The 12,850-nt window shown below is 37.7% G+C and overlaps 1 protein-coding gene and 1 pseudogene across 1 annotated transcript; both read right to left on the reverse strand.

The window, feature by feature from the left end:
* Window positions 1–943: 943 nt before the first annotated feature.
* LOC107171521 (uncharacterized) lies at window positions 944–1,567 on the reverse strand (annotated as a pseudogene).
* A 7,502-nt stretch (window positions 1,568–9,069) lies between these two features.
* On the reverse strand, window positions 9,070–10,556 carry LOC149062726 (uncharacterized). The gene is made up of 5 exons (XM_089215389.1): window positions 10,465–10,556; window positions 9,898–9,996; window positions 9,582–9,825; window positions 9,315–9,516; window positions 9,070–9,089 (listed from the first exon to the last, which is right to left on the reverse strand). Exons 1-5 carry the CDS (start codon window positions 10,554–10,556, stop codon window positions 9,070–9,072), a joined length of 657 nt encoding a protein of 218 aa, XP_089071515.1.
* Between the last annotated feature and the right edge of the window lie 2,294 nt (window positions 10,557–12,850).

The following is a 12,850-nucleotide window of genomic DNA, read 5'->3' on the forward strand; positions in this document are numbered from 1 at the left end:
CCTCCGAGAAAAAAAAAGTTGATAGCCGCTGCAGGATTGATGGTCGGGTACCAATATAACTCAAAAAGAAAAATGAGGCGTAAGTGGGTCAAAAACTGGCTTGCTAGAAGGGATTTGTTTGGTCACATGCCATTATTAAAAGAGTTGAATGAAAATGATTTGAAAAACTATTGGAGGATGTCAAAACCAGATTTTGATCGACTCTTGGGTAAGTGTCTTACAAATTAAAATTATTCACCAATTATTTTTTATATTAGAACATTTTGATGTAAACAATGCTGGTATATAATGTGTATAATGTGCCATTATATAACATTTAAATTTGGTGTTCATAAATTGTATTTTATTCAGTATTATGCATTTATTTTCTACTTAGATTTACTAAGACCTCGCATAACCAAACAGGATACAGTAATGCGCCAGGCAATACCTGCAGAAGAACGTCTTATAGCTACTTTACGGTTTCTAGCTACTGGCAGGTCATATGAGGACTTAAAATTTAGTACAGGAATTGCTGCACAAACTCTTGGTTCTATTATACCTGAGACATGTAAGGCTATCTATGAAATATTGCAAGACACATATATGAAGGTAAAAATAATGCTTTATTTACTTTATAAAATTTAGTTACAATTTAGCAATGTATCATTAACAATTTAAGAACTGAACATTAAAATAAATATTTACCATACATCTTTTCCTCAAAACTTGTATGTAACAATTTGATAATTAAAATAATAATAAAAAAACATTAAAATAAATAGGTACTTTATAGTTTCCCTCAGACTTTTGTGTAGAAATTTGACAATTAAAATAATAACAAAATTAACATTATAATACATTTTAACCATATAAGTCATTACCTCAGACTGATATATAACAATTTGACAATTAAAATAATAATAAAAAAACATTAAAATAAATAGGTACTTTATAGTTTCCCTCAGACTAAACGATAATGGCCATGTGCTAAGGTGTGTATTTTATCTTCTTGAATGACCCTCTTATCATCATAACTATTATATGTTAATTTTTGAGTCTTAAGAGTCCTCAACTGGTGGTTGAAAGACCGTATAGAAATATTTTCTCTATACACGTTTAAACCGGCTTCACCAAAAAGACATTTCCTATGCCCTATGGTCTTCGAATGACATGTGGTTATCAACGACATGTTTTCTTATACCTTTGGCCCTTATCTCCTCTTTTGGACTATTCCTCCCGTCCCCCATAATTTTAAAAGCGTACGATTTGGCACGGAGTGCGCAAAACTTCGTCATTATATCCCCCTTCGTCTCATACGAAAAGAAGCCTGGTACCTTGCTACGGTTGGGAATATAACAAGGGTGGTCCTGTGGAAGATTCGAAGTATCCATCCTGTCAAGTAAGATGGGGTTGTTATTAAGTCCTCATAAAAATCTTCAGTGTATATATGATAGACCAGCGAGTCTGAAAAAAAAATGTAGTGCTTAACATAAAACATATAAAATATTTATTTACCCGTAATATCAATAAGATGGATTTTTTCCGCATAATGTTTCTGCATCACATTATAATGATAATCATACATTTTAATGATTTGGATTTATCAAGTACAGCAAAACCTAATAGTCAACCTAAGCCAATTTTAGGATAATATATATATATCGGTTTACAAAAATCTATGATTTTATTTTCCAACGTGACTGCTGAAAGATTCTCGTTGTATGTAGTACAATACTTGAAAGTAGATTTATTAATAAGTTTTTGAAGACGTCTATCACTTGCTACTATCTCCATTTTCAACCTTCTCATCGATTCTAACGTCTTTCCTACAAAATAATAAATACTATACAATTTAAATTACAAAAAAAGTTTAAAAGTAACAAACCAAATACTGCATTGTTCATTAATTTATAAAATTCTTTTTCAGTCATTTCTCGCTTCCTTTCTCATTTTGGTATTTAGTGAAATATAATCAGCTAACCACCCCGACTGTTTAAATTGAACTACTCTATGCACCTATAATAATAATGATAATAATAATAATAATAAAGACAAAAATATATTCAAGCTTATAAAAAATACAATATTTTTTACTTTTTCAACTATCCATTTTTTATGCACTGCTGGAGGTTCCTGTAATGAATGTTTATTAGTCTATTATTTAAAAATATTAATACTTTTTTTTCTTACAATCTTGATAAACCAACCACGATTTTTCTTTCTCTGCATCATATTCGGGAGCCTTCTCATTATTTGCTTTTGCATATCGCATGCTTGCTTGTACCAGTCCACCGCGAATACCTATTTAATTCAAAAAAAAAAAAAATTGTATATCAAAATTTTTAAAATTTTAAACTTTTTTTTTAATCATTAAGACCATCTCATAATCCGACACAAGGTCCAATTTAATCTCAGTTTTTTTCAACATGCAATCGAAAGACATTCCAGGGGCTGTGTAATAAAATGCCGGGTCGATTGAATACGCTTTCATTCACAAATCTCGAAAGTTTTCAACGACGTCAGATAGTAGCAGCACATCGATTTTTAAGTATAAATCTCAGTATTCTCCGAGTGTAGTACACCCAAAGTGTCTCCAAACCTTCTCAGCATGTTCATACTCTTCGTCTTCAATCCCATTTTCCTTAAGCGTGCTATAAAATCCTTCTTTTCTAGGTAATCTATTTTCATCTAGTTTCACCCAACTATCAGTATAGTCATAAGGATATACCCCCTTGCGAGAAACAAGTGCCATATCTCCGGCGACAAAATGTTTTGCAGTCTCACGGAATTTTTCAAGCCCTGGTGTTATGAGGTTTTCAGCCAATTTTTCCAAGCTCGACGCCATAAACCTTATAGTATCGATAAACCGAATAGTGAAAGTACTACTTAAATATTTTGAAAAAGATTTAAATTTCTCTTCACTATTCGGAATAACAGTAATAGTTTTAGTATCGTATGCGAGATTAGAAATAATAAAATTAGAGTCGTAATATTTGCTCGAGTTATGAAAATAACACGGAACAAATTTTGGTTGTATTAAGGCAAGATTGCATTTAGAACAAAGCGTCTGTCTAAATTTACCACTCAAGTGACTGGTCTCTCACTTTTTCTCTACCTATTATAACACGTTTACATAAATTGCACACCTTACACTCGTGATGTGTTTTTTCTTCTTCTTCAGTTATGATCATGGGTACACGGGTCTTTAATAAATCCTCGATTCTCCGCCCCACTATAACAATTGCTTCTACAAAATGCCTACCCACCTCCTGGCTAACCTCACTTCCACGGAAAATAACTGGAGATGTCGGGATATTATATTTTTCTATCAGCTCTGGTGGAACGTCTTCGATAGCCTTCACTACAAAACCATAACTCATGACTTCAAGTTTCTGTATTACCATAGTTTTTTCTCCTCTTTTCTCGTTCGTTTTTACTAACAACGCCTCAAAATCAGCATAAATCACGATTGGGTGACGTATTGAATTCCCAAAAGACTTAAATTCTAGTGTTGATCCGGGCGTAGGCATCACGGGCAAAATTGGTTAATGCCCCCCACATATTTTCATGTGCTCCTCAAGCCCAGCACGTCCATTTTTTCTATATTTTAAAACTCTATTGTCAAATGATGTAAAACATCGTTTACAAAACAACCGTTTCTCATTATGTCCAGTTGATTGAGCTCGAATAAGGCGGGAAAAGTTATTAATGAAAATAAAATGTACTTTTTCGTTTTCCGTAATAAAAAGCAGATCAAAATGATCAGCTTTTTCTTCATCGATGACTTTCAGTGGAAAAACAAAATACAAATCTGTTTTTAAGATGGGGTTAAATTTTTTTTCTAATCCATATACATTTATACTGGTTAAATGGTTGTTATGTTCAAAAAAAACATTACAACCATTTATCGTTTTGTTTTCCCGGGACGTGTACGGTACTAAAATCTAAATTAGCTAGTTGTAGTGACCAACGTGTTAATTTAGAATTTTTGTCTTTTGCCCTGTGTAACCACGTTAGTTGTCGGTTAGGAGTTCGAAACGACGGGTCTCGAGGTATGGGCGAAATTTTTCGGTTGCCCAGATTATAGCTAGGCACTCGCGTTCGACCGCGGCGTACCGTGTTTGTGTCTCACTATACTTTTTGCTTGCGTAGGATACTATGCGTCTTTCCTCCGGGCTGTCACCCCGTTGAAAAAGAACTGCACCTGCTCCGATCTCGCTTGCATCAGTTTGTAGGCAAAACGGTTTACTATAATCGGGTGGCGATAATTTCGGATATGTGACTAGCGCGTTCTTAATTGACATGAACGCGCGTTGTTCTACATCGGTCCACTTCCACCTTACTCCCTGTTTCAATAAATTTGTTAGGGGTGCTATGGTGTCCGCATAATTATCCACGAACTGGTTGTACCAGTTGCACACTCCCAAAAATTTTCTTACGTCCTTAACCTTTTTTGGAACCGGAAAATTGTCTATGCAGACCAATTTTTCCGGTTGTTTTTGTATCCCTTCCGAGTCTACAATGTGCCCCAAAAATGAAATTTCGCGAAGACCGATTTTACATTTTTTTGTGTTGCACGTTAGTCCGAACCGTTTGAGACGCTCGAGAACCTTGTCTAAGTGGGCCTGGTGTTCGTACTCGTTTCTTGAAAATACAACTATATCATCTAGGTATACTTGTACGAACTCGTCCTGGTACCCTCTCATGACTTCATTCATGAGCCTCACGAACGTCATTGGACTATTTTTTAGACCGAAAGGGAGGACTCTAAATTGGAACAGCCCTCTACGTGTCCGAAAAGCTGTGTATTTTCGTGCCTTTTCGTGGAGCGGTACCTGCCAGTATCCGCTCCGCAGGTCAAGTACACTGAAAATGTTTGCACCCCGCATTTGCCTAATCATTTTATTTAAATCAGGCATTGGGTATGCATCGGATTCCGTCACGTCGTTGAGCCGCCTGTAGTCGACACAGAGACGGTATGAACCGTCTTTTTTCTTTGCCAAAACTACTGGCGCAGCCCACGGCGAGGTGCTTGGTTCCACGAGCCCTTGAAGTTCCATATCGCGCACCATATTGTCGACAGCATTTTGTTTCTGTTGTGGGTATGGATATGGTTTTAACGCGATCGGTGTCGGGTCTTTAAGCAAAATTTCGTGTTCAATTAATTTGGTACGTCCTACTTTTTCACTGAATACTACCGCGTATTTGTTTAATACTTCGGTAAGTATCGTGCGAGTTTCGTTGTCGTTTCCAAATTCTAATTGAGAAAAGTCAAGACTAGTGGTGGGTGGTTGTGACTTCCCTTTCCAGCATGTCGACGTACGAATTTGCCTACCCATGTGTATTGTACACGCGGCGTAATCCCAAGAGACTTCGTTATCTACGAGAAAGTCATGTCCTAGTAACGCGTCGCAATACAAGTTGTCTAAAATAGTTGCTTCGAATTTGATATTAAGCGCCCCTATTCTAGCTTCGAATGTGGAGGTGCCACTGGTTGCCGCCGTGTGACCATCCGCCATTCGGACTGTGTCTGTTTGCCCGTAGATGTATGATGCACCGTATTTACGGGCTACGGCTGGGCTTACATACGATTTTTGCGCCTGCGAATCTAATAAAGCAGTTACGAAGCCTGACGGAAATTCGAGTTCGACCGCAGGGGTCGGAATTTTGTCCGGGCGTGTTCGCGTGCCGTTATTATTTGTATTGCCATCGGTTGTACGGGACAACTGGTTCTGAACCGCGGCAGAGACTGTTTGGTAGTCGGTGTTAACCGCCATTACCATACTGTCCCTATCGGTTGTCACTGTGCCTATCCGATGGTCTACTTGCGCAGACTGACCGAATGCGGAGGTGTGTGCAGCGTGTGCGCTTGTGTCCCCGCCACCCGTGTGGGTGGACACCCGTGTCTCTGTTGCCTTTGTCCCTACACCTGTAGCTCCCCCAAGAGCCGGTTGTGGTTGAACACGCGTGTCACCGGTGAGGTGAGCGTGTTCGGTGGTGGGGTGGTGTAGGTTGGGGGTCTGTGACCGGGTGTCTATAGTTGTTGTGACGGAATAAATTTTCGTAGTTGGCTGTTCGTTTTGACGAACTACCACACTACGTGGCTGTCGAATGCCTAATTTTTTTCCGTCCGTAATGCCGACCTTTGGTGATGGTGCGTGGGGGGGTGGTGATGAGTCGGCGGGAAGGTCTAGTCCCTGTCGACTCCCCCTCCGTTTCCCGACCTAGTCGGTTTGTGTGGGCACTCGCTGTGCCAATGGAGTTCCCCACAATATCTGCACGGTCGTGACGGTCTTGGTTCTGTTGAACCTACCGGCACTTTTTTTTTGACCGGGAATGACTTTTGTGGGGGATCCCACCCTTTTTTGGGTTTTGGGGTCCATTGTGTGGTGGGCGGGTTGGTTGTGGTCGTCACCGGGTCCAAAACGTTCGCGATGCGTCGAAGCTCACTGAACGTTACCGGTCGGTGTAGACGTATATGCGTACGGAATTCGTCGTGCGTTAATCCGGCGATAATACCTACCAATTCCGATTCGGATAGGCCAGTATTTACGCGGCGTGCGAGCTGATTTTTATTTCGCACAAATTCCGTTAGCGATTGCCTTGGCGTTTGTCGTGTTGACACAATGTCGGCGCGCAAACGAGACTGAATTTCGGGGTTATTGAAATTTTCGAAAAATTCCTCCCTAAATTCTGTCCAAGATAGGTCGAGTGCCCTGATAGAATTATACCATGTACTCGCCGTTTCTTTTAATTGCGGCTCGACCGCCTTGAACCAACCCGCGGGGTGTATACGCGCTTGTGTCAGAATAGATTCGGTGTTATCTATATACCTAACCTAACCTACGCGTGTATTGTACGGCGCGTATTGTGGCGCGCCGGTGGTGTGACCCGTTTGGTTGTCGAATGTGTCGCGTGCGAAAAACGGTCTGTCGTTTCCGGCGGTGTTGTGGCTTGCAGTCTGCTGAGCGCTGCCTACACCATACCCATTCGACGCACCCGACTGGTAATCCTCGTGTATACGAGTAGTTGTTTGTACGGGTGATGTTTATATTATTTTTTTTAAATTTATATTATTTTATTATTTCTATTTAATCATACACAATCTAGGGTCAGGAGGCGAGCAGTTGAAGACTATGAAAACGCAATCGATGACTTGGACCGAGAATATACGGGTGAAGGTGGGTACGACATTGCCTACGATGAAGCTATTGAACAGTCCATGACTCCCTATGACGATGTTAACGATCTGGCAACATCTACCGACGTCGACGACGACGACCAAGATATGCGATCGGAAATATTTTCACCGGTTTTCACAACTAGCGATTACGAATTTGGTGAAACGTATGTATTTCTAAATAACTTATTAGATGGATTCGTATGGGAATATGTGAACTATTATGCGGATAAAATTATTTTTAAGTCTGATATTATGACAAGATTTTATATTTATACTGTAACGAGCTGTGACTTATCTATATTTACTTATGAGTCCCTGGTAGTAATATCATAATAATAATGCTGGAGAGCAGCGGCGTAGTGCTAATAATAGTCATAATACATCTGACACTATATATCTCACTACTCATATAAATATTCTATAATATATTATATATAAATAGGCCACGCAGGAATTGTGTGTTTTATGGAGATCGTGTTACAATGTTTTATATAAGGAACATCCGGTTAACTGTGCGTGTAACCACAAGCCACAGTCACACGCACCATATATGGCCATGAGAGTTACGTAACATAGATATGACCACTGGAGTAGGGACTAGGGATTTCTCTACGAGAGGAGCTCGTAGACCGTACGATAGTCAGACGAACTTACCAACAACTAGCGACTGGAAGCTGAACACACTAGAAGTCACATCTCGTTATTACCATTAAATAAATTAATTGAACTTAGTCATTTATTCAATATTATTAATTATTGGACTTGTAATAAATAAATTAATATTATTCAAAAAACATCAAGTGTTGATTATTCCATTCAACTTCTTGACAATCCTAGAAGGGCTCGTTACAGTACTTTGATTAAACTGGGACAAGAAAAAATACATTGGGTTGAGGGTACTGGTTGTATGGAGAATTATACTACCTGGAATGATAGAATTATAAGAAAAATTAAATATAATCCTATTTTAATAGATTTAAGGATATCTAATACAGTTTGCGAATTTGATGTAATAAGAGCCAATTATTTTTGTTATACACATGTCGAGATGGTATACATATTACACTTCAGGTATAATAATATGGCAAACATATTGAATAAAGACAAAGACTACATTTTCACCAGCTATTTAAATGTAGAATACCTCGTGGCAGGAACCTCGATTAATGACAGTCCTATAGATATATACTTCTGTATTAGTAGTAATTCTCATTGTAGAACAATTTTCAACCGTGAAAATATAAATAAAATGCAGTTGAGTTCTCGTAATAAAAAGAATAATGTGTTAGTAAAAGATAAAAGAACGTTGTTAGATTTATTAAAAGATTTTAAAACGTGTGAAGTTTGTGGACGTCGTTTACAGATATGGATAGGAGAACAAGAGCTAGGCAAAATCTATGAGACTATAGGGTCAGATCTCAGTTTATTGGAAGTAAACGATCAAATATTTGATACTATAAATGTTTTCTAGATAAATTGTAAAATATATTGTGAATAAACTGTGTCTCTCAGTTTATTAGAAATAAACGATCAACTATTTGATACTATAAATGTTTTTTGTATGTATGTTCTTCTGAAGTTATATTATTTAACCGTGTTAGAGATAAAAAATGAAGTAAAAATAATAATAATTATAACTTTATTTTTGCTTTTTAAATAAAAATAGAATTATATTATATTATATTTGTCGATAATATTATTCATGAACAATGTACTACGTCATTACAATAATAATGCAAGTATTACGTTATGTCCCAGTATTATACATATTATATTGTATATTATATATATTAAGGTTAAAGCGTGTCGGTCTTGTACATCGTATGACTAGTCAAGATGTATTGTATTGACCACGCTCGACCGTGGATCTGAGCGCAACCAAGCGATACCGCAAAATAACTCGCTTATGTACGACCAGATACATCTTATTTTAGTGAAAAACACAATAATCTTACACCATTATAATATTATGACTTAGAGTTTATACAGTAATATACTGTAATGTCATGTATACAGAAACGTAAATTATATTATTCTGCGAATTATTTTTTAAAAGGACGGCCACGAATGTAAGGTTCTAGTGTGAACGAGTAATAAAACCCGTGACATAATAAAAAAATATATAGGTGTTAAGGGTTAAATAATTTACTAATAACATCATACGATACATTGATGGGCATTTCCCATGCCAAGGTTATCATTTCAATTTTTTCATGAAATTCCACTATTCCAGTTCCATCTCGTGACAATAAGTCGTATTCGAATTTAAGCTGAAGTAAGACTTCAGCCTGCGAATACGTCGTCACCACGTCTTCGACCTCCCTCAACGTCGATGATGCACCCAAGTACGCCTAAGCATTTATTTTATTTTTTTTTTTTTAAATAATATAAGAGAAATATCGATTTTAGTACTTACAACATTTTCCGCTTTTAAAATCTGTCCTGTATCACCTTCAATATCACAATCCACGTACTCGATATAATTGGAACCGCGGAACAGTAGCAGTGCTACTGTCTGTTCCAAATTCCAATATTCGAAATGCTTCATTATTTCAACCCATAATTCGGTCACCATAGTATGACGATTTCCCCAATTTATCTGCGAGTAGTAGGCCAAGTCGGCCTCCATCAAATTTAACGTGTCCCATAGTCTGTCTTCACTATTAAAAATAAATAAATAAATAAATAAACATATTTATGAAAACTTATTCTAATATGATAAGTATAATTACTCAATTTCTTCTTCTCCGTCGGAATCGTTTCCAATTTCCATACCTTCATTGGGGAAGGGATGGTCGTTGTCTTCATCCTCATCTTCGTGATGAGAATTGCTAGATAATATAATTATAATTAATATAATATAATTTTTTTATGATAATATAATACTAAACATTGTACCTTATTTCCACACGAATGTTCAGTATGCACGTTAAAAATGTGAAAAACATTAATACAAAATCCATTTTATTAAACACTTCGAAATAATCTGTGTAAGACGGAAAGGAGATATATATTGTGTAGTAGATGTCGCGGAACAGACTGAATTAGTTTTAAGGTCCAGTGCGTATGTTGATTGTATACAGCATCCATTCTAGGGGTGTACGAGGGGTTTATACATATATATATATATATATATATATATATATATATATATATATATATTATATATGTATATATTTAGGTCTAGATGGATAGTAGTTTCATAGAATAACGCTGTAAACCGTTAGTATACATTATATTATAATGTGTAGAACGTGCTTCCTCTTAATAGGGCAGCGTGACTTGTCCTGTTCTCATACACCTTTTTCCTACGGTCAGTGAAAAGAATGTCGAGGTTGAACATCTGAACACTGTTATCAGTATTTCTAATACAGCTACATTGAGGGTACATTGAGGGTGTTTAGCTACATCCTCTATTATGCTCGACGACCAATATATGTGGAGTACATTATTTTATATTATATTATAATATTATAATATGGTGTAGTAATATATTTCTTCTCTCTCTCTCTCTCTCTCTCACTCAACGAACGAAGAATATACAGGGTTGCGTGGTGTAGGTATCACAGGTCTAATAATATCGAGGCATCAATGAGTGGTGAAGTGGTGGGACGGGGAATTGTGGACGTTCACATACATGTCAAACGAGTTGCATACGGTATGGGGTGGTAGGGCATCGCGGTGTGAGTCCAATGTATCGCGGTACTGGTTAGAGGTCCGAAGGGTCTGGCGGCCGATAACCGTCTTGAAATATATGCAGGCAATAATTCCCTCACTAACGGGGCTACCTAATGTCTGGTTATTCAAAATCGTGTAATCCAATACATCCCGTTTACCGACGAAGTTAGAAAAGTATAATATTATAACACAGTGGCGGGCAACTGGCGGCCCGCGGACCACATCCGGCCCGCGAGCCTTTTTATCTGGCCCGCGCTACATTTTCAAATTGCATTAGGTATAGGTATACACGATGGTGCCAAAGCTATGGTTGGCAAAAATATTGGTTTTGTTGGCTTATTACGCAAATCTAACGTTAATGTTCCTGCTATACATTGTATACATTTTTTGTTTTGCTTTCTATGCTCTGGCCCACTATATTTTAAATTTCTAAAAATTGGCCCTATAGCAACTTTGAGTTGGCCATCCCTGTTATAACATATAATATTTGCTTAAACTTCATCCGACCCTTGTACGGTATATCTAGGCATTTTACCATAGGATGTATGCGAAGCTTAATAAGCTATTTTATATATTATATAAAAATAATACATATTATAATATAGAATATTTGTAAGTAATTATCCTTATTCAAATATTTTATATTATTTTTGTGACTATTATTTCGTGCGTGAACGAATACCATATACGAGTATCAGTCGTCGTCTGCAGTTACTGTGAGACCGTTACACCGCCCGCAAGTGCCTTATACGTGATCAGACAGCTAAAACGAATTATCAGCGGTTTATTATTTTTCTACAAAGTATTAAAATGAATTTATTAAAACGTTCGGCCGATTGCCGATCACTAGTGCGTTTGGTGCACGAGAACTCGAATCCCGAGTATCCAACGTTTTTATCGAGACTGAAAACATACGATTCACATCCAACGCGGTCGCGCCAAGATAAATATTCGCTGGCCGAATGCGGCTTCACTTATACCGGTACCGGCGACTTGGTACAATGTCATTACTGCGGCTTATTGTTGGGAAAATGGGAGGAAAATGACGAAGTGTGGCAGCAACACGCCGTGCATAATCCCGAATGCGTATTTGTATTATTATATAAAGGCGCACAATTTATCGAGAACGTTAAAAATGAATTTAACAATATCAATCGTAACGATCGTTATGATAATAGTCAAGTCCGTATATGTAAATCGGAATCGTATGACGTCGTCGGCTAACATGCAGCTAAATCAATGTTCATTATTACACTGTACTCTCTATATAATATCTGTATATATATTTTCATTGAATAAAATTATGTTTAACAATTTAATCGCGTTAATATCTGACTTGACATCCCGCTAACTATATATGTATATGTTTTTACACATGTGTGTAGGTACATAATGTATAGGTTTTTGACTATATATGTATATGTTTTCACACATTATGTACATAATGTATATGTTTTCATACATGTATGTATAGGTTTTTGACCATATATGTATATGTTTTCGTACATTATGTACATAATGTATATGTTTTTACCCATGTATGTATAGGTTTTTGACCATATATGTATATGTTTTCGTACATTATGTACATAATGTATATGTTTTTACACATGTATGTATAGGTTTTTGAGTATGTATGTATATGTTTACGCACATTATATACATAATGTATATGTTTTTACTCATGTATGTATGATGAGGGAATGGGAGGGGGTAGCCCGGTGACCCGGTGTCTATGACTTGGGCGGCGTAGGCCGGAGGTGGGGGAGGGGGTGGTCCGGTGGCCAGGCGTCTATGACGTAGGTGGCGCAGGGCGGCGCAGGCAGAAGACGGGGTGAAGCGGGGGGTGGCGCAGGTGGCCAGACGTCTATGACGCGGGTGGCGTGGTACATGCTGGAGGTGGGGGAAGGGGTAGCGCAGGCGGCCAGACGTCTATGACGTAGGTGGTGCTGGGGGGTGTGAGGGGAGGGGGTGGCCCGGTGGCCGGGCGTCTATGACGTAGGTGGC

The sequence above is a fragment of the Diuraphis noxia genome, unplaced genomic scaffold, assembly GCF_037042655.1.
Source record: "Diuraphis noxia isolate RWA-SAM2 unplaced genomic scaffold, SU_Dnox_SAM2 contig0001, whole genome shotgun sequence".
In the NCBI taxonomy this organism is placed as follows: domain Eukaryota; kingdom Metazoa; phylum Arthropoda; class Insecta; order Hemiptera; family Aphididae; genus Diuraphis; species Diuraphis noxia.

Coding starts and splice junctions, on each gene's coding strand:
- LOC149062726 (XM_089215389.1), bottom strand. CDS start 10,556: ATGTACCCTCAATGTAGCTGTATTAGAAATACTGATAACAGTGTTCAG. Junction 9,997..10,464: donor ACTGACCGTAGGAAAAAGGT/GTATGAGAACAG, acceptor TATATTATCTAG/CAATTCTCATCACGAAGATG. Junction 9,517..9,581: donor TTTTAAAAGCGGAAAATGTT/GTAAGTACTAAA, acceptor ATAAATGCTTAG/GCGTACTTGGGTGCATCATC.